This window comes from Tiliqua scincoides, chromosome 3 (assembly GCF_035046505.1).
Source record: "Tiliqua scincoides isolate rTilSci1 chromosome 3, rTilSci1.hap2, whole genome shotgun sequence".
NCBI lineage: Eukaryota > Metazoa > Chordata > Lepidosauria > Squamata > Scincidae > Tiliqua > Tiliqua scincoides.
The window spans coordinates 176190962-176212086 of NC_089823.1; the positions used below are offsets into that span (position 1 = coordinate 176190962).

At 41.5% G+C, this 21125-nt stretch overlaps 2 protein-coding genes across 2 annotated transcripts; both read left to right on the forward strand.

Annotated features, from left to right (window-relative positions):
* Positions 1-9925: 9925 nt before the first annotated feature.
* On the forward strand, positions 9926-11374 carry LOC136645817 (uncharacterized). The gene is made up of 2 exons (XM_066622228.1): positions 9926-10369; positions 10452-11374. Exons 1-2 carry the CDS (start codon positions 9950-9952, stop codon positions 10974-10976), a joined length of 945 nt encoding a protein of 314 aa, XP_066478325.1. The 5' UTR covers positions 9926-9949; the 3' UTR covers positions 10977-11374.
* A 2811-nt stretch (positions 11375-14185) lies between these two features.
* LOC136645213 (uncharacterized) lies at positions 14186-18495 on the forward strand. The gene is made up of 12 exons (XM_066621451.1): positions 14186-14376; positions 14461-14502; positions 14580-14642; positions 14740-14808; positions 14905-14934; positions 15018-15089; positions 15190-15225; positions 15335-15448; positions 15548-15646; positions 15794-15883; positions 16161-17108; positions 18425-18495. The coding sequence occupies exons 1-12, from the start codon at positions 14274-14276 to the stop codon at positions 18493-18495; spliced, it is 1737 nt and encodes a 578-aa protein (XP_066477548.1). The 5' UTR covers positions 14186-14273.
* Positions 18496-21125: the final 2630 nt, after the last annotated feature.

The window sequence follows — 21125 nt, forward strand, 5'->3', positions numbered from 1 at the left end:
TTTCCCTTCTCCAGGGATCAGCACATTCCTTCTCATTTGCAGTGGCCATTCGTGTTGAGTCAAATCCATGTATAAAAATTCTGCGTATAACAAGGCTGGCCCTATATATCTGTGCATCAGATATACAGGGCCAGCCTGCTAGAAAAGCCTGCTAGAAAAGGTTTTTTTAATATAAGTAAGTATATTATTTTTAAATGTAAGCAAGTATATTTGAAGGCTGGTCTCTGTCATCAAAATGACAACTGTTATCCAAAAAGGAGAAAAATTATAGGGGATTATATAATATGCTCTACAGTAAAAGCAAAAAAAAAAAAAATTAAAAACGTATACTTTGTATCACAGTGGGATGCTCATACATGCTTATTCAAACCATACTGGTTGTGAGTATAGATTACAAAATGAAGATGAAATGTTCAAAGTGATGCAAGTTATTTGTTAGGATATACACAGCAGCATTAAAAAAGAAACCACTGGCACACACACAAAAGAGACTCTACTTTCCCAAGGCAATTTCCATTTTTTGTTCAGTTGCTTATCCTTCCTGAATATTAAAACGTTTATTTCCAACTGAATGTTCAGCCAACATAGAATGGAAAAATGAGTTACGCAAACTGCAGCAAGAATTTATTAGAACTTTTCAAGATGGCAACAGAAAAATAGTTTCGTGCCATTTAAAATATCACCACTGCAAATTCCAGCTGGTTTCCTCTCTCTAAATATTCCAATGCATTCTCTCTCAAAATGATAGGGTCAGTAGATGAAACCAAGAAATTTCAGGCTGATGACTCAGTATGCTGCCAATGGCTCTCAAACTGCACTACTGTGCCAGTGGAAACTGGAGACCAGATAGGGGACGCCAATCACCAATCACATTCTTTTGACTACAATTTACTTTGTCCAGCCTGTTTCATTGATCTTGCCAGACTGACTATAGGACAGGGTTTTATGCTTTTTGTAGTTATACAAAAAGCAAGAGCCAAGCAGGAACAGATCTCAATACAGCAGGAGCCCTGCCATTATGGAACCTGACAAAGAAACCTCAAAAGGTCATCTAATCCAATTGTGAAATACAGCAATACCTTGACTTTCATCGCTTTGGTCTTTCCTCTCTTTTCACTTATAACCACATTTCAAATTTCATCAATATGCTTTCATCTTTGGTCCAATTTAATCCAACCTTCTATGAGGTTCATTGGCATTCTCATGTTTATTTTTCATTTATTTAGGTTTCACACACTTTCACATGTGTTATATAGTTATGTTCTTCGCTGGCCAAAATAAATTTGCAAGCTAAATAAGGCGACACTTTGACATTCATCCATGTTCTGGTCCTTAACCAGACCAAAGTGCCAGGTATTGCTGTATGGCATCATAAAGCATTATCTAACATAATTAAAACCATGGAATAGCTGAATATTTAACAGCCCAATTCTAACTTGCGCTGGAATAGGCAGGCCAGGAGGCCTGCGCTGTATCCAGTGCAAGTTTCAGGCATCCAGAGGTTCAGCCAAGGGGCAAGGGGAAACTTTTCCCCTGGGGAGAGCTACTGCAATTCCAATGGGACTACTTGAATTTAGGCAAAATTGAATCCTGGGCAAATTCAAGCAGCCCAGGACTGCCCCAGGCTGTCTAGGAATGGGGTTAGGATCCAGCATAAGTGCCAGATCCTCACCCCACCTCCTGCTCCCCGTCCACCCTCCCCCGCTCCAGAATGCCTCCCTCCCACCGCCTCCCCACACCCCCCACAGACCCTTGCATTGGCTGAGCTCGGCCAGCGCAAAGTTACCTCTTCCTGGGATCCATGGCAGCAACATATCCATGCTCCTGCCTAAAACAGTGCGTTATGGTACTTGCATGACACTCCTGAGCTTGCGTGCGCCCAGGGCACAGTTTGGATTGCACCCTAAGTGAGAGTTAAGGGTAGGTCCTTACTATTGTAAGAGGCCTGCATGGGCCCAGGGCACAGTTTGAATTGCGCCCTAAGTGAGAGTTAAGGGTAGGTCTTACTGTTGTAGATGCTCCTGGCCTAAAACAAGAATGAAGAGATTTTGTGTGCTTATTGGAACTCAAGAAAATACAAGATAGTAGTTTGCAACCCAGTCAACTTTGACAGAGGCTAGTTCTCTGGAATGAATGCTCCCCAGGTGCAACTGACAGTGCACATGGATGCCACATGCAAGTACTTGATCTTCTCAAAGACCAGGGGATGATGATCCTGGCCAGTGGCAGGATTCTGGACTAGTAGACCTCAGTGAGCTTTGATTGTATGAAGCCTGGAGAAACTGCACAAATTGAGATAGTCCCTTGGAAGTGTTCCTTGCTGAGCACTCCCATAATGTTCCTTATGAATTTGTGTAAACCAGTTCAGATCACAATAGCTTTAATAATCCCCAAAGCAGAACTGAAGTTACACACCTGCATTTCATATTTGTGATTGGAATGAAAGAATTGATGCCAGTCCATCAATTGCAGATCAGTTAGCCCTATCCACCCATATGACTAGCCATCAACTCAAGGCTAGAAAAAATTATTCTTCACAACCTCGGTTGCTGGCTGCTTTGGGAGCAACTTGAAACTATACAAAAGGAAGGATTAAATTGATTAGCTGTTTTGTCTCAGTTTTATAATAGATGGTCTTCTAAGATTTCCCTATACTATAGTATATGTTCCCCAAGCCACCAATTGCTGTGGATTTATATTTCTCCCCCACTTCTATTTCAGCATAACCATTTGCTGTTCATTCTTTCTACTGCTGCGCCGTTTCCTAGAACTACACTACCCATCACAAGAAGTACAATAGGACAGGCTGGAAGTGACTATTTCACACACATCTTCCTTCACAATTCCAGGCATGTTTTCCCTCATATGAACTGAACTCATGGGGTGGGAAACACACACACACTCACCCACAATACACAACTTAAAACTATGAACACCAGTGCTACCCACATCCCAAATAATCACCCTTTTGGCTTTTACAGCAGAAACACTAATTGGCTTCTTACCACCCAACACTTTCAAATCTGCAAGTTAGCTTAATATAGCAGGGTCTATCGATCTTCTGATCTGCCCATTTTCTAATTTCTTCTCCTTATACTTCTCTCATCTTAGCTCTCTACTTTTTTCCCTTTGTAGTTAAGACCCCATGACAACACCTCTGTTCCCAGTCCAGGAAGACTCACACCATTGATTGAAAATTCTTTTTCAATTCTTATCTCACCACATCTTATTTGATGCCTATCAAAGTTTTCTGAAAGGGCCAGTGGGTACCCTGTTGGCATGAACTGATTATCTGAGCATCTGCAAAACTGTGGTCATTCATGCCACCCAAGGATTATCCTGTTGTCTCATAGTACTGCATTTTTGCCTTTTGAAACTATTGGATATGTTTATACCTTTTCACCTCTGTTACAAATCCAATCTTGCAAAAAGGTATTCACCTTTGAAACTCCAAGATTCAGCATTTCAAGCATATATTTTCTGCAAGAGCTTAGTCAGAGGATCTTCACATTCTACTCACTCTGAATGCTGAATTCTATTTATAGAGACTAAATTCATTGACTAATTTGCAAGACACTATAGAAAACTAAAATTCTTGTTTAAAAGGTAGGTCTGTAAGCAAATAGTATTTTTCAGGCACTTGTGAAAATGAATTCCCATGTTCTTTTAATAGCACAGAAACATCCAGAGAAACAGGAAGGAAAAAATTATAGAAATTGCATTATAGAGCCATCATTTATGCAAAGGTGAAGAAAGCAAATTGTTAATTCACACAAGTGCCATAATTGCCCCTGTTAGAAACTGAGATCTGTCATGATCTCACTCCAGTGTCAGATTTGCATCAAACATTTCTGATGATACAACATTCTCATTTTCTAGATCAGTATTTGATTTCAAAATTGCTGACAAATGGCACACACCAGCTTGGTCCAGACATAATTATATGAACAAGCCTAAAGGAGGTGTATGCTCATTCTTCCTTCCTTTCTATCACACATGCATGAGGAGTGAAAGCTTCTACTATTCTGTTAAATCCATTAATTGCTCTGGACTCTGATTCTTCCCTACCTCCATTTTATTTCTGCTTTAAAAAAAACTGCAATTGCATCTTGCATGCTTACTTGGGGAACTTCCTTAGAACATGTCAAACAATGGGATTTTCATGTGAAAGAAAGGAGGGGGTAGCTCATGGTTCCAGTACCCTCTTGCACATAGCATTAATTGGGCCACCATGTGAATTGGGCTGCCATCTTTTAGAACCAAGAGACCAATACAATTTCCATTAACAAATTTTTTTTTTTATTTCCACTTTTTAAAATACTGAGTTAAAATTAGATAGTAAAGGTATGTAGCAAACACTGGTGGTATGAAATTGGTAGTGGTGGCAAGGTTTTAGGTGTTGCTCAAAGCAGGCAAAAAAGCACTTTAGAGAATATACAGTCTATATCCATGGCTTCCTATCCATTTAGGTAGCATCAATGGTTACTGAAATGAGTCTGTGGTCTACAGAAGCCCATGATATCAGAAACAGCAAGTTATCCATGCAGTTGAAAAAGGGTTTAAGAATTTTCCTTTGTCTCCACACTACACTGAAGTTTGGAAAGTAAGTTGTTACTTCAACAGCAGTTCATGGCTGCTGTGTGCAGGAGAATATTTTAGACATAGTTTTGAATTCTTCCTCAAGGCTTCTGTGTTCATAAGATAAAAGATCAATTTCTCAGTCAATATTTTAAAAATAAAAAATAAACCAAGAATGGGCACACTCTTGTCTTTATTGTCTGAAGACAATAATATAAGAAATGTCTCCTGTAAAATAGGAAGAAAATACAGAAATATTGTACTGAGTGAGTACCAGAACTTTACAAGTCAGGAAGTTAGTGAACCTAGAAAATACAGGAAATATTGTTGCCAGATTTGAAAGTTATCTTTTCCTGATAATTGCAAGAGACAAGTTGACCCAGGTCAGGGAGAGCTCAGAATGCTATATAGACACCAGAATTTGGAGGCAACTATATTGGTTCTCTAGGAAAAAAAAACTGTTCCCCAAAACACAATAATTCAGTACCTTTATTAGGACCAACAAAAATGTCATAAAGTGACAAGCAAGATTTGAGTGGAAGTCTTCAGGCTGGGCATGAAGCAAAGAGGAGGTTGAAGAGAAAAGAGAATATAGGTTGCAAGAAACTCTAGAAGAATATGACTGAAAGAGGTCTACATAAACCATAGGAAGTATGCTGTGTGGGCCTGGCTGAAAAGCAGTTTAAGGGAAAAGGCACTAGTAGTGCCATCAAACTTCAGTGTTTGCTACTACTGTTGCGTAGTGTCAATGAGTTCCTCCATCAACATTTTATATTTTGTAATCCTACGAAGACTGATAAGCATACCCATATTACCAGTGATCAGAAAGCACATTGATCAGAAAGCACATTGAAAGGCACAGCAAGACTGTGGAAAGAATGCAAGTTTGACTCGGATAGGCACAAAAATATTGAGTATGCCAGAGTTTGATGCAACAAATACCATGTCTGCAAAGATAAACTATCCTGAAAACCCTACACTACTTTCAGCATAACAAAACCTAACAAAGCTTTCTTGTCAGAATCCACTTCTCCTGATTGGGATGCAGGATACTCTGAGTCTTCCACATCATAACACTGAACTCCGTTAAAGGGCTGACACATTCATATAGCCAGTGGTATAGCTAATGATCGTGTAGCCCTGTGCTGAGCTCAAAATGATGCCCCAAAAGTGATGTCACAACTGGAAGTTGTTTAAAAAAGTGAAAATCAGGGTAAACTCGACTCCTCGCCCCAGCAGCTTGCCCCTCTCTAGCCTGCCACATCCCCCCAGCTACCTGGGGTCAAAGAAGATTTTGTAGCCCCCCTTCCAAGACAAAATCAAAATTAATTAAGTAAATAAATAAAAAGTGTGCCCCTTATTGGTTAGAGACACTGTGCTGGGGTGAAGAGGAACAGTTATTCTCCCCCTGCTAAATATAAGAGGAGCACAACTTGAAAGTGCCACTTTACCAAGTGAGCAGGAAATGAGAGCTGACTTATATTAACACTTTATTGATTCCATGCTGTATCATAACAACATCTCACTGGCTCTCAGAACAATCAGCTTCATAGGTCAGTTTTGAACACTTTTTGTTCCATAAGGCAGCTGTGTTTTCATTTTCTGTTTAATTGGTCATAACTTTTGATAGTATACAGATATTCCAAGGCAGTTTGTTTCATTGCATTCTGCATTAAATTACCTTTCCAATTAAATATAACATGATGACATTATTCATACATGTCAAGGTTTCACAGTTTTGACCACTAGTGTCACGCTCAGCTTGTTGCGCCTCTAAAGTTTGTTGCCTGGTGCAATTGCTACCCCCTGCGCCCCCTTAGCTACACCACTGCATATAGCCACAGAAAAGAGAAGAAACTAAACAGAACATGGTAGCAACAATATTAAAGGTTCACAAGAGATACCCATCTTAAAAACTACTAAAGAATTCATGAAAATTTGGCTACTAATTTGGCTACTAATTATATAAGAGATACCCATCTTATACAAGACATACCCATTATACATCATTATAGATATGGATATAGTATCATATGGGTATCATTATACAAGAGGTACCTATCTTAAAAACTACTATAGATTCATGAAAATTTGGCTACTAATAGCTGCATTGATGGGAAACATCACTGACGTGCAAACTGTCCAACTTTGCAGGTTAGTCATGAGCAACAACAACAAAAAGAGGAATGCATCAGAGAACAGAATTAATTCAGAGAAAGAAGTTGATAAATGAACCTGGTTTAAGGTTCCAATGTTTGTACCACTGCAGTGAATGGACTCAAAGGTGACACTATGGGAGGATGCTCTTGATTCCTTCAAATGAAAGCAGTGATTACAAGCTAGATATTTTATTGTATATTGGCAACCTTCAGTCTCGAAAGACTATGGTATCGCGCTCTGAAAGGTGGTTCTGGCACAGCGTCTAGTGTGGCTGAAAAGGCCAATCCGGGAGTGACAATCCCTTCCACAACGGGAGCAAGTGCAGTCTGTCCCTGGTCTGTCTCCCTGGCTATGGGCCTTCCTTCTTTGCCTCTTAGCCTCAGACTGTTGGCAAAGTGTCTCTTCAAACTGGGAAAGGCCATGCTGCACAGCCTGCCTCCAAGCGGGCCGCTCAGAGGCCAGGGTTTCCCACTTGTTGAGGTCCATCCCTAAGGCCTTCAGATCCCTCTTGCAGATGTCCTTGTATCGCAGCTGTGGTCTACCTGTAGGGCGCTTTCCTTGCACGAGTTCTCCATAGAGGAGATCCTTTGGGATCCGGCCATCATCCATTCTCACGACATGACCAAGCCAACGCAGGCGTCTCTGTTTCAGCAGTGAATACATGCTAGGGATTCCAGCACGTTCCAGGACTGTGTTGTTTGGAACTTTGTCCTGCCAGGTGATGCCGAGGATGCGTCGGAGGCAGCGCATGTGGAAAGCGCTCAGTTTCCTCTCCTGTTGTGAGCGAAGAGTCCATGACTCGCTGCAGTACAGAAGTGTACTCAGGACGCAAGCTCTGTAGACCTGGATCTTGGTATGTTCCGTCAGCTTCTTGTTGGACCAGACTCTCTTTGTGAGTCTGGAAAACATGGTAGCTGCTTTACCGATGCGCTTGTTTAGCTCAGTATCAAGAGAATGAGTGTCGGAGATCGTTGAGCCAAGGTACACAAAGTCATGGACAACCTCCAGTTCATGCTCAGGGATTGTAATGCAGGGAGGTGAGTCCACATCCAGAACCATGACCTGTGTTTTCTCCAGTGTTTTCTTCAGAGCTAGATATTAAGAGGAATCAAATCCATGAACAAGACAGCAAATAACAGTATGTCTCAACTCTCTGACTTGAGAAAGGTCAACACAAATGAAATACACTCATAGCAGATAAAAGTGTGAGAAGTTGGTTGCACCACCTGCTCCTTTCATCATTTTTCTTCCCAGTGTGTTCCTTCTCTTGTCTTCTGTCAGCAAAGAGGAAAAGAGAGAACACACATAAGAGCAGACTGATCAGCCAAGTGCACAGACAGTCACATCTCTCACCGTGTTGTGGAAAAAAGGAAAAAGAACTTCTCTTACCGATTCAGCTGCCACCATGCTCAGCTAGATTTATTTGGTTGGTGAAACGCATCAGAGTGATGTAGCAGCTTATGTACAAGGTGTGCTCTCTCCACTTCATGGAATAGAAAACGTATCCTAAATTGCAACCCCAAAGCAGGTTAGAGGTTACAATCCTATACAGTTTTTAAGAGAAATTGAATGCTGTGTGTGAAGCACACCCACATTATAATTCCTTCCTGTTTCACAACAGCGTAGTGTTTTAGTGTTCCATCATGAAAACTGCAAAAACATAAGTACAGTAGTGCACTACTGTATCAGGCCATGGGCCCACCTAGTCCAATTTCCTATATCTCAGTGACCCAACAGATGCCTCAAGTACTTAAAGAGTACTCTCCTGCCACTCAATTTTAATGGATGTCCCCTAGTTCTGATGTCGTGCAAGAGGGAAAAGAACTTCCCTCTGCTCACTCTGTCCATCCCATATATTTTTATATATGTCATGTCCCCCCCACCTCCAGCGTCTTCTTTCTAGACTGAAAAGCCCCAAACACTGTAGCCTTCGCTCACAAGGGTGGTGCCCAAACCCACTAATCATTTTGGTTTCTCTCTGTATCCTTTTTGTGAAGAAGTAACCAAAACTGTATGCAATACTCCAGATGTGGCCTTACAATTGATTGTATAATGGCATAATATTGGCCATTTTGTTCTCAATCTCTTTTTTAATAATCCTGAGCATGGAATTGGCCTTCTTCACTGCTGCCACACACTGGGTTGACACTTTCATTGAGCTGTCCACTACCACCAGATGAAACTCTCCTGATCCATCACAGACAGCTCAAAATCCATCAGTATGTATGTGAAATTTTGATTTCTTGCCCCAATGTGCATCACTTTACATTTACTTACACTGAAGTTCATCTGTCATTTTGCTGCCCATCTCCCTAGATTAAAGAGATCCTTTTTTATCACAATCTCTTCTGGACTTCACCATGTTTAGTACTGCAAATTTGGCCACTTCTTTGAACAAGCTGAAAAGTACCAATCCTTGGTACACACTGCTTTTCACTTCTCTCCATTGTGAAAACTGCCCATTGACACCCCACTCTGTTTCCTGGTTTTCAACCAGTTCCTAATCCTTAAGAGGACCTGCCCTCTTATTCCCTGGTTAGTGAATTTTCTCAGGTGGCTTTCATGAGGGACCTTGTCAAATGCCTTCTGAAAAGCCAGATATATATCAATGGGTTCTCCCACATCCACATGCCTGTTGACCTTTTCAAACAATTCTAAAAGGTTTGTGAGGCATGACTTGCGCTTGCAGAGGCCGTGCTGATTCACCCTCAGCAAAGCTTGTTCTTTTATACATTTTAAGATTTTGTCCTTGATTGAACTGATACCCATGCTTCGCTACTGTATTTAAACTACTTTAGTAGTAGGAAGTACATACCTTATGTCAAAACTATCTTTGACAGCTGGTCCCGCCCCTTTTTACTGGAAATCCCGCCCCCTAAGGGGGTTCAAGTGACCCCTCAAACAACTCCTCCCACTGCCCCCCACCACTGGGGAGGGTTTTTGGGGCACCCCGACATTTGGTTTGGCGGGAAAAGGAGCCCGCCAATAAAGTGTGGGAAAGGGGTTCATGTGACCACTCAAACAACTTGCCCCATCGTCGCCGACCAATAGGCGCAGGTTTCATAGCTCTCAGACCACCGTGTGGAGCCAATGGGAAAAAAGGGGGAGTGGGAACAGGTCCGGACATGTCCTTGTATTTAAGGCACAGGTCCTTTTGGGGGGGGGGAGGGAGAAACCCGTTCAGCCTTTTGCTGTTGCTGCTGTTTCTGCCATGGCCTCCCCTCTGAAAAGCTCACCCGCTTCGCCTTCTGAGACCGAGACTCCCCAGTTGGAGTGCGAATCCCCTGCCGGGGAGGAGAGTGAAAATCACACTATGGTGGTGGTCAAGATGGAGAGCCCCGAAGAAGAGAAGGAGAACGTGCCGCCTTCTGAGGGGGGGGAGACACCAGTCAGACCCGTGGATTCTCAAAACTACGTTCGCAAACTGCTCAAGATGGAGAGCTGCGATGAATCAGAGACCCCAGACAGGCCCACTGATTCTCAAAGCCTACCGCAGGCACCTATGAAGAAGAAGCAAAAATGTAGGCGTTATGAAGATGAAGAGGATGATGTGTTACCGTTTCCATCTTTGAACCTGGTTTACCAATTTGCAATGGAAGAGCCACCTGTACCTAGAGAAACTGAAGCAGAGGTAAATCACTTGCTTGAGTGCATACGTGAGTGTGTTGCCTGAAATGTAAAATCAAAAAATACTTATTTGTGTTTTTTTGTAGGCTATTCCAAAGAAGGATGTGAACCAAGACGCTTTCAAAACGCTACGGAACATTTTAGGGGTTCTCCCGCTGGACAGACAGAACAAAAATCTGACATCACAGACAAGGCAGAGAATCACAAAGAGTGTGCTGAGAGCAAGTTTGTTCACCATAGTGAAGTATTGTGTATCAAAATTTCTCGAAGTGTCCTGTGACGGATGTCAAACAAAGGCCCCAAACCAGGACGCCCATGTCTGCTTGGACTGGACTCAGGAGTTTATTCGAGACATGCTGCGCAGGGTTATGAAGAAATTGGACATTAGAAGTCTGTTGCACACGTGTATCTGTATTGCATTTTCATTAGGTTGTCTGGAGATGAAGCAGGAATTTCCTGAATACGTTATGTCTTTATTGGATCATGTATATAAATTTGAATCTGAACCCCATAAAATAGCTGCTAATCTGCTTCAGCCGCAAGATCGTGTTTTTCTTTTTTCTGTTGAAAGAGTGGTCAAAGCCAAATCTTTTTGGTTTTATCTGATGTAATATTATTGGAATAATAATGGAGTGGAATGGAATATTAATATATGGATCTTGCATGACTAGGGAAAAAAAGTAGAGAGAGAGAATGCTTATTTTAAAAAAATGTGCATGTTTAGGAATAAATTGCAGATCTTGCATGACTAGGGAAAAAAAGTAGAGAGAGAGAATGCTTATTTTAAAAAAAAAAGTGCATGTTTAGGAATAAATTGCAGATCTTGCATGACTAGGGAAAAAAAGTAGAGAGAGAGAATGCTTATTTTTAAAAAAAAAATGTGCATGTTTAGGAATAAATTGCAGATCTTGCATGACTAGGGAAATGATGCTTTCAATGGAATTTTAGAAGTAGAGAGAAGACAAGTGAGAGAGGGGATTGCTTATTGTTCTATGTATGGAAATAAAAAATCAAATTTTTTTACAAGGTCTTGTGTGTTTGTTGCTTACAAGGGGGGGGGTTTATTTCAATTGAATTTTAGAAGACATGGGCTTGGGGGGCATGGGAGAATAGAACCTGCTCACATAGGGGTTACACTAAAAAAAAAAAAAGGACTGAAAATCAGAAGCTGATCAGACACATTTTTATATGGGAAAACAATTTCAGCTATTTTATATTCCATGAGACTGGGAATCAGAATCTGTGTCTGGTTTTTTACACGTGTAAAAACCAGATACAGGTCAATGGGTTAATCCTGAATGATTGCATTCCATTAACTTCGAAATATATCAATTTTTTGACCTGTGTCTGGTTTTTTACACGTGCAAAAAACAGATACAGGTCAATGGGTTAATCCTGAATGATTGCATTCCATTAACTTCGAAATATATCAATTTTTTGACCTGTGTCTGGTTTTTTACACGTGCAAAAACCAGATACAGGTCAATGGGTTAATCCTGAATGATTGCATTCCATTAACTTCGAAATATATCAATTTTTTGACCTGTGTCTGGTTTTTTACATGTGCAAAAACCAGATACAGGTCAATGGGTTAATCCTGAATGATTGCATTCCAATAACTTGGAAATTTTTTGACATGTGAAACAGAATTTGGGGCCTGTTTTTTACGTGACTTCTTTTAAGATTTATGGTGTGAAAATAAAAACATACTAACTTACCATCATTTTTTGTTTATTGTATGGGCCTGGGAAGAAAAAACTAATTGGAATGTCCAGATGTGAGGGTACAGAGATTTTTCCTATAAAAGGGGACACCTTATTGTGTGTGTCAGTAGATCTTCCAAAAATAGAAGGCTGCACTTCATTTGGTAAGCATATTGCTCTCCTTGCCTTGGAATTTGTATGTGAACCTGATAGAATTAAATATTGCTTCTCTCTATCTATCTGTATGTCTTTTATGTCAGAATCTGTATGTCAGACTGCTTTTATTCAAGGTTTGTATTTTTCACTCTGCAAGTGCTCTGGGGCATTCTTGGTCTGAGAAAATCTTACATCTGTATTGCTGGCTGCATAATTTTGTATGAATGTACTATGCCAACCAACATGTCTGTGTGAAACTTGCCTCTGTGTGTGTGTGTGTGTGTGTGTGTGTGTGTGTGTGTGTGTGTGTGTGGGGGTGGGCGGGTGGGTGGTGTGGGGCTGTCAGCAGGGGCCTCTCTTATTCAATGTGGGCCTGTGGGCCTTTACACTTTACAAGTGGTCAGTGCAAATTGTTTGAAATCTTGATTTTTTGGGAGGGATGGGGGTGGAATGTTTTGAGCATTTTCCAACACTGCAAGGGTCTGTGTGAATCTGTTAGAATTAAATTTTGCTTCTCTCTATCTATCTGTATGTCTTTTATGTCAGAATCTGTATGTCAGACTGCTTTTATTCAAGGTTTGTATTTTTCACTCTGCAAGTGCTCTGGGGCATTCTTGGTCTGAGAAAATCTTACATCTGTATTGCTGGCTGCATAATTTTGTATGAATGTACTATGCCAACCAACATGTCTGTGTGAAACTTGCCTCTGTGTGTGTGTGTGTGTGTGTGTGTGTGTGTGTGTGTGTGTGTGGAGGGGTGGGCGGGTGGGTGGTGTGGGGCTGTCAGCAGGGGCCTCTCTTATTCAATGTGGGCCTGTGTGCCTTTACACTTTACAAGTGGTCAGTGCAAATTGTTTGAAATCTTGATTTTTTGGGAGGGAGGGGGTGGAATGTTTTGAGCATTTTCCAACACTGCAAGGGTCTGTGTGAATCTGATAGAATTAAATATTGCTTCTCTCTATCTATCTGTATGTCTTTTATGTCAGAATCTGTATGTCAGACTGCTTTTATTCAAGGTTTGTATTTTTCACTCTGCAAGTGCTCTGGGGCATTCTTGGTCTGAGAAAATCTTACATCTGTATTGCTGGCTGCATAATTTTGTATGAATGTACTATGCCAACCAACATGTCTGTGTGAAACTTGCCTCTGTGTGTGTGTGTGTGTGTGTGTGTGTGTGTGTGTGTGTGTGTGTGTGTGTGTGTGTGGGGTGGGCGGGTGGGTGGTGTGGGGCTGTCAGCAGGGGCCTCTCTTATTCAATGTGGGCCTGTGTGCCTTTACACTTTACAAGTGGTCAGTGCAAATTGTTTGAAATCTTGATTTTTTGGGAGGGAGGGGGTGGAATGTTTTGAGCATTTTCCAACACTGCAAGGGTCTGTGTGAATCTGTTAGAATTAAATTTTGCTTCTCTCTATCTATCTGTATGTCTTTTATGTCAGAATCTGTATGTCAGACTGCTTTTATTCAAGGTTTGTATTTTTCACTCTGCAAGTGCTCTGGGGCATTCTTGGTCTGAGAAAATCTTACATCTGTATTGCTGGCTGCATAATTTTGTATGAATGTACTATGCCAACCAACATGTCTGTGTGAAACTTGCCTCTGTGTGTGTGTGTGGGGGGGGGTGGGCGGGTGGGTGGTGTGGGGCTGTCAGCAGGGGCCTCTCTTATTCAATGTGGGCCTGTGTGCCTTTACACTTTACAAGTGGTCAGTGCAAATTGTTTGAAATCTTGATTTTTGGGAGGGAGGGGGTGGAATGTTTTGAGCATTTTCCAACACTGCAAGGGCCTGTGTGAATCTGTTAGAATTAAATATTGCTTCTCTCTATCAGAATCTGTATGTCAGACTGCTTTTATTCAAGGTTTGTATTTTTCACTCTGTATGTGCTCAGGGGCTAATATTGACAGGAGTTAAAAAATCCTAGCTGTCTCTCTCTCTTTCAGGTGTTGAATTTTGTGTGAGGTGCATGACTTTTGCTTTTTCCCATGGAATTTGACTGCCCCCTTGTGTCAATTTGATGAAGGGTCTGTCTTGAATTTTGGCCATAGGGCAAAAAATGTTGTCTTTTTTTTCCAGGTGTACAGTGCAAAAAAAAAAAAATTGTTTGATTGGTGGAATGTCAGAGGAAGATGAACCAAATATTTCACAGGAATCTGATGGTGAGAATCATCTTAAATAATAGTATTCTATTATTTTTAAAACTACAAGAAACATTTATATGTCTTCTTCTGTTTCAAATTTAGTGCTGTTTCTGGGGGCACTGCAGGAATCAACTGCTAAACCAGGTATTTGTTCAGTCTCCATTTTTATTTTTTTATTTCCTCTGAATATTGAGCAATTCAAAATGGTTCTTTTTTTTCAGATCCCCCTAGCCAGTCAGGTGACAATTCAGACTGTATGAAAAAGACTTTCATATTTCGAAAAGGTAAAACTGTGCATATTTTTTAATTAAGTTTCTTTTTAAAATAAGTAAAGTGATCCTACTCATTTTTATTTTTTTTAAAAAAAACAAAAAACTGTAGGACTTCCTTCAAGTACCAGATTAACCCCCCCACCCAGTTCTGATGGGTTATACTCAGCTTCCAGTTCTGGTATGTGTTACCTCATATTTTATTTAAAAATCATGAAAGTGGATATCCTATATATAATCATAATTATTTTTTCTGTTTTATTTCTTTGTTTTGAAGGAGAATCATCCCCCGCCCTTTTCAAAAGAGGTAAAAATTCTGCTATTGCTCCCCTTTTTTTTATTGCCCATTTATAAATATTTAATATAAAATTAAATTTCTGATCATTTCAGCTAAAGGAATTATTGATTCAGCTCTCACAGCCAGATGTGGTGGTGGTGGTGGTTCGGGCGTTTTTAAAAGAGGTATTTTTTATGATTAATAACAAGGAAAATCTTTTTTTATTATTTATTATTTATTATTTATTATATGCCGATACATTTTTTTTTCCTTTTATCCTTTTAGTTGCTAGAGGGTCACCAAAATCCAGCACAGGGGGAGGTAATCCTAGGCCTTTTTTAGTTGCTAGAGGGTCACCAAAATCCAGCACAGGGGGAGGTAATCCTAGGCCTTTTTTTTTTAAAAAAAATTTTGGTTTTTCCACATTCAGGAAATACTGTGTCTGTGCAAAGTCAAGCAGGTGTTAGTGGACCCCAAGGAAAATCTCCATTGAGTCCAAAGCCTGGCACGTCCAAACCACATGCTCTGGACAGTCACAAAAAAAGTAACTACCTGTATAAATTACATAATAGGAATATTTTTGATGGAAAATCCTATGTCACTATTTTCTAGCGCTTTTAAATTTTGGTTTGTCTACATTCAGGAAATCCAAGGCCAATGCCTCCAGCACCTGGTAATGTGGTCCAAAGAAACATTCCCATGTCACCAAGACCTAGTACCTCAACAGCGGGGAATCAGAAAGGTATCAGCTGTTCCATTTCCACCCTATATAAACTAAAAAATAAAATTAATATTGGGTTGGGGTGTGGTAATCTGATGCCTCTTTTTTCCTAGGAATGTCAGATTTTTAAAAGAAAATGATTTTAAAATATAGTTTTTCTACATTCAGGAAATACTGTGCCTGTGCAAAATATTCTTCAAATAAAAGCTGATGGAGGGCCCTCCACTTCTAATGCAGCATCTATTCCCAACCAGAAAGGTAACCACTTGTATAAATTTATCCACTAAATTTGCCAAAAATTATTTCTTTACTCCTTGGGACTGGATGCCTTTAAGAGGGGAAAAAATCCACTGGGGGTTACAAGCCAGGATTTTAGAAGTGGACTATGCAAGGGAGTCTCTTTTTTTACCTAGTGTGAGATACAGGGTGTAGGACTAGGTGGGGGCCTATGGTCTGTTCTTATGATAATAAATTGCCTATTTCAGTTATGTAGTCTCCCCATTCAGTAAAAGAAAATTATGCCTTTTCCTTCTAGGAACTGTCACACCTACAGGGAGACCATCCCTTGACCGGAAACGTCCTCCTGCTGCTGCCTTGTCTGAAAGTGAATCTGAAGATTTTGCTCCGAAGAAAAAACAGAAGAAAACCAGAAACCTTGACCCAGATGAATGTTTTGAATTGGGGGGGTTATTGAATCAGTGTATGAATTCTGTTATTGAGAAGGAGAGAAAACTCTCAGCTCAGCTTAGCTACTGGAACTCAGAGCTAAAAAAGCACTGGTGTTCGTTGTTTCAGGGCAAGGGGCTTGACAAACAGATGCTTGTTTCTTTTCAAGAAAATATTAAAAACTTCCAAATCTATCCTGAGAGTCTGCAGGGGGACCTGAGCCAGACACCACACAGCTCTCCACTTGATGCAGGGGTGAATCAGTTTGGGGCAGGCTTCCCACAGGACTCCTCTGATTCAGAGGATGATGATGATATAGGACTTTCTCCCATCCCCCAGGGGTCACCTGTTCCTGCACCAAATGTTGGTGTTGATATGGTTGAAGACCATTCTGATAGTGGGTATTCCTCCAATCGAACCCGTGTGTCCGATAGCGGTTATTCCACCATGAACACTACAGGGGGGGAGGAGGAGGAGCCTGAACCAAGAGTCTACCTTGAAAGGGAGGGTCGCTGGGAATGGCATGCTCAGAGACTACCTGTCTCCCGATACACTTTTTCCTTCCGTTTTGTAAACCTGGAGCGTTTAAGTAACCCCCTGCTGGTTGAACACGCCATAATCAGTAACATTCAGGACTTATTGGGAGAATTACGTAGCGAAATACATCCTTCGGATTTAGTACAACTGCGTCTTGAAGGAGAAGGGTTAAATAACCCCCTCTTCTCCTTGAGGAGACACATCAATGCTCTGGACGCCGCATCATTTTTTGCTAACATAGGGAATCTCATTCAGAGCAATGCAGAAGTTCATCTCCATGGTCTGCTGCGTCTCATTGTTTCTGTTATCAGAAACAGGGGTGGAAGGGGTCGAAGACTGTTAAGCACTGTCCTTTATAGCAAGATCATAGAAAAGAAAAGACAACACCTTGTTGACCTGAATAATGAGGACAGCAACCTTTGCTTTGGGGGGAGTCTCTTAGCAATCATAAATGGCCAAGGGTATACTGATTTTCATTTATTACAGATGGCAAGACAGCTGTATGCAGCAGTTGGGATTGCCCCTGATAAAAAAATACTACTATCAGACCTGAGGAGATTTGAAAGGTATTTACAAGTGAATATAGGGGTTGTCCTATATGGTGATAAAGGGTGGGAAATTTTCAGATCGGGCCCACTTATACATGATAAGTCCTACTTTCTACTGCTACACGATGAACATTATTATGGTATTCTAAACATGAAAGGATTCTTTGGTTCTAGAAATTACTGCTCCATCTGTGGAACTCCTTATGCTCATACACACACTTGTAGGTTTCGCTGTCGTTTTTGTTTACGGAGGCAGTGTACCAGGGAGGTGGAGGTGCAGTGTGAAAGCTGCAGACTGATATGCCCTTCTCGGACCTGTTTAAATATCCATAAAAAGTTAGCAGCCAAAAAAGAGATTGACTGCTTCTCTAAACGGCTGTGTGAAGAATGTGGGGGTTATGTCGCTAAAAGACACAAATGCAAGCCACGAAAGTGCTTGGAGTGTCTCAGTATTCCTTTACCTGGCCATCTCTGTTACATTCCCCCTCTTAGGGAACCTGAACTTTCAGACAAGTATATCTTTTTTGACTTTGAGTGTACTCAGGAGACAGGAATTCACCTTCCCAATTATATATACGCGATGGGGACAAAGGAAGGGAAAACTTGGGAGTTTAAGGGCGAAGGCTGTCTTTCAGACTTCATTTCAACTTTTATCTCCCCAAAGTTCAAAGGATTCACCTTTTTGGCACACAATGCAAAGGGGTATGATAGCTACTTTATCTTAAACCAGCTGGTGAAGGAAAGGATGGATGTGAAACTTATTGTACAGGGAGGTAAACTTATGTGCGTGACGGTTAAAAAATTGAGAATAAAATTTATCGACAGCTTAAACTTCCTCCCCATGAAGCTTGGGAAACTTCCCAAGGCTTTGGGGTTTGAGGGCTGTAAAGGATATTTTCCCCACTTTTTTAACACTGCTGAAAACTGGGATTACCAAGGCCCTCTCCCCCACCCGAAATTTTACGGGTATGATACCATGATGCCTGATGAGAAAAAAGATTTTCTCACGTGGTATGAGGAAAATAAGACCAGCATTTTTAATCTCCAGAAAGAGCTAGCGCATTACTGCCAACAGGATGTAAAAATATTGAGGAAGGCCTGTATGTTGTTCAGGGATGAAATCCTGCAGATGACTAAATCGGAAGGGAGGGACGGGCTGGATCCGTTTCAATACTTAACCATAGCTAGCGTCGCAATGGCCATGTTTAGATACATGTTTTTAGAAAGCAATGCCATTGCTATTCTACCATGGGACAACTACGACTTGATAAAAAAGCGATTTTCCTCTGCGGCTATACAATGGCTGATGTATCTGGAGCATAAAAAATCCATCGAGATCAGACACGCTCTGAAAGGGGGAGAATTTCAAGCAGGAGAATATTATCTGGATGGCTACGCAGTGATTGGGGGCAAACCGATAGCTTTTGAATTTTATGGGTGTTTTTATCACGGCTGTCCCATTTGTTACAAGGATACGGAAATAAACCCCCTCAGGAACACAACCTACCGTATGCTTTATTATGAGACCAAGCGTAGGGAGTATGAGATCAAAGATATGGGGTTTGAGATCATTACCATTTGGGAACACGAATGGAGGGCAATGTTAGCCGGCGATGCAGCGCTTAAAGCGTTTCTATCTGAAATAAACCCTCCGCAACCTCTGCAACCTAGAGATGCGCTGTTTGGTGGGAGAACAAATGCCATTACCCTCTATTACAAGCCCAAAGAGGGGGAGGAAATATGTTATTATGACTTCACGAGCCTGTACCCTTATGTAAACAAAACAAAGAAATATCCTTTGGGGCATCCTGAAATTATCACCAAGAACTTTAAGCCCCTGTCTTGCTATTTTGGTGTCGTGAAAATGAAAGTGCTCCCCCCGAGAGGACTCTTTTTCCCTGTATTACCGGTTAGGCTGAGGGGGAAGCTCATGTTCCCTTTGTGCCAGAAATGTGCGGAAACGAGCCAGCAGGAACCCTGCCGTCACTCTGATGAGGAACGCGCCATCATAGGCACATGGTGCACTTTTGAGGTGATGAAAGCCCTGGAAAAGGGGTACAGGGTCTTGGCAATTTCAGAGATATGGGATTTTCCTGGCGAATCTGACGAGTTGTTTTCTGGTTACATTAAAATGCATCTACGTCAGAAACAAGAAGCCACGGGCTATCCCTCGTGGTGCACGGATGAGGCGAAAAAGAAACAATATATCTCTGATTATCGTGAAAAAGAGGGCATTGAATTACGCCCCCAAAAGATCGCGGTGAACCCCGCAAAGCGCCAGATAGCAAAGTTGTTTTTAAATTCTTTGTGGGGAAAATTTGCTCAGCGCTCTAACTTGCTGAACAGCACCATCGTGAGGGACCCTACTCAGCTTCTGGAGTATGCCTTTTCACCTGCCTATGAGATTTCAGGGTTTGAAATTCTTGACGACGAGGCAATCACTGTGTCTTGGAGAAATTCATCAGACAGGTACACACGGTCCGGTAGAACAAATGTACTAATAGGGGCTTTTACAACCGCATACGCGCGATTAGAACTTTACAACTTGCTGGATCAGTTGGGTGACAGGTGCTTGTACCATGACACAGATTCTGTGATCTTTGTACATCGTGAGGGGGACTGGCGTCCCCCCCTAGGAGACTACTTAGGGGATCTGACAAATGAGATTCCCCCAAATGAACGCATCACAGAGTTTGTGTCAGCTGGTCCAAAGACCTACGGCCTGAGACTGTCCTCCGCGAGGTCTTACATGAGAGTGAAGGGCATTACGCTCCACGCTCAGAATTCTGAAAGGGTCCATTTCAATAGTCTGAAACAGATGGTTCTGGACTATGGAACGGGACCTAAAGAAATTGTTCTGCAGCAGAGGGGCATTCTGAGAAATAAAAAGATGTGGCGTATCGAAACAGGCGGTCTGAAAAAGACACTAAGGGTCGTATATGATAAGAGGGTCCTTCTGAAAGACTTCAGAACTCTCCCTTACGGGTATTAAGATGGATGTGCGGTGGAAACACCCTTTTTCGGCCATTTTAGCAGGGCCTAGCAACTGCGGGAAAACGTATTTTATAAAAAACATGTTGGATCACGCGCGTACTGTGCTCTCTGTTGTTCCTGAAAATATTGTATGGTGTTATGCATGCTGGCAGCCTATGTATAAGGAGCTCCTTCAGAAGTACCCCCACATATGTTTTATAGAGGGGCTCCCTGTGACGTTTAATGATGATGAAATACTACCCCCAAATAAAGTGAATCTTGTTATCGTGGATGACCTCATGGCCTCTGCTTCTTCCAGCACTGAGATAGCTGATGTTTTTACCAAGTATGTACATCACCGTAATTTAAGTATATTTTTCATCACCCAGAACATTTTCTTTCAGGGAAAATCCAATCGCACCATTACCTTAAACGCAAAATACATGGTGCTCTTCAAAAACCCCAGGGACAAACTACAGATCGTTACACTGGCACGCCAGATGTACCCTGGAAACGTTCAGTTCTTTCTAGAGAGTTTTCAGGATGCTACCGCAAAACCTTATGGGTATCTGATGGTAGACTTAAACGCTTCCACGCCTGAGTCTTACAGATTGAGGACGGGGCTTTTCCCACCAGACTGGCCGGCCGTCTACACTATGAAAAAAAAGAAAGTTGGAGCCCTTTACAAAAGCAAGAGTTAACCCTTAGGGCGTTCAAATGTAAGTGCGTCCTCCTCACGGCAACATGTCTATCTGCGTGAGAAGAAATCTACCCCT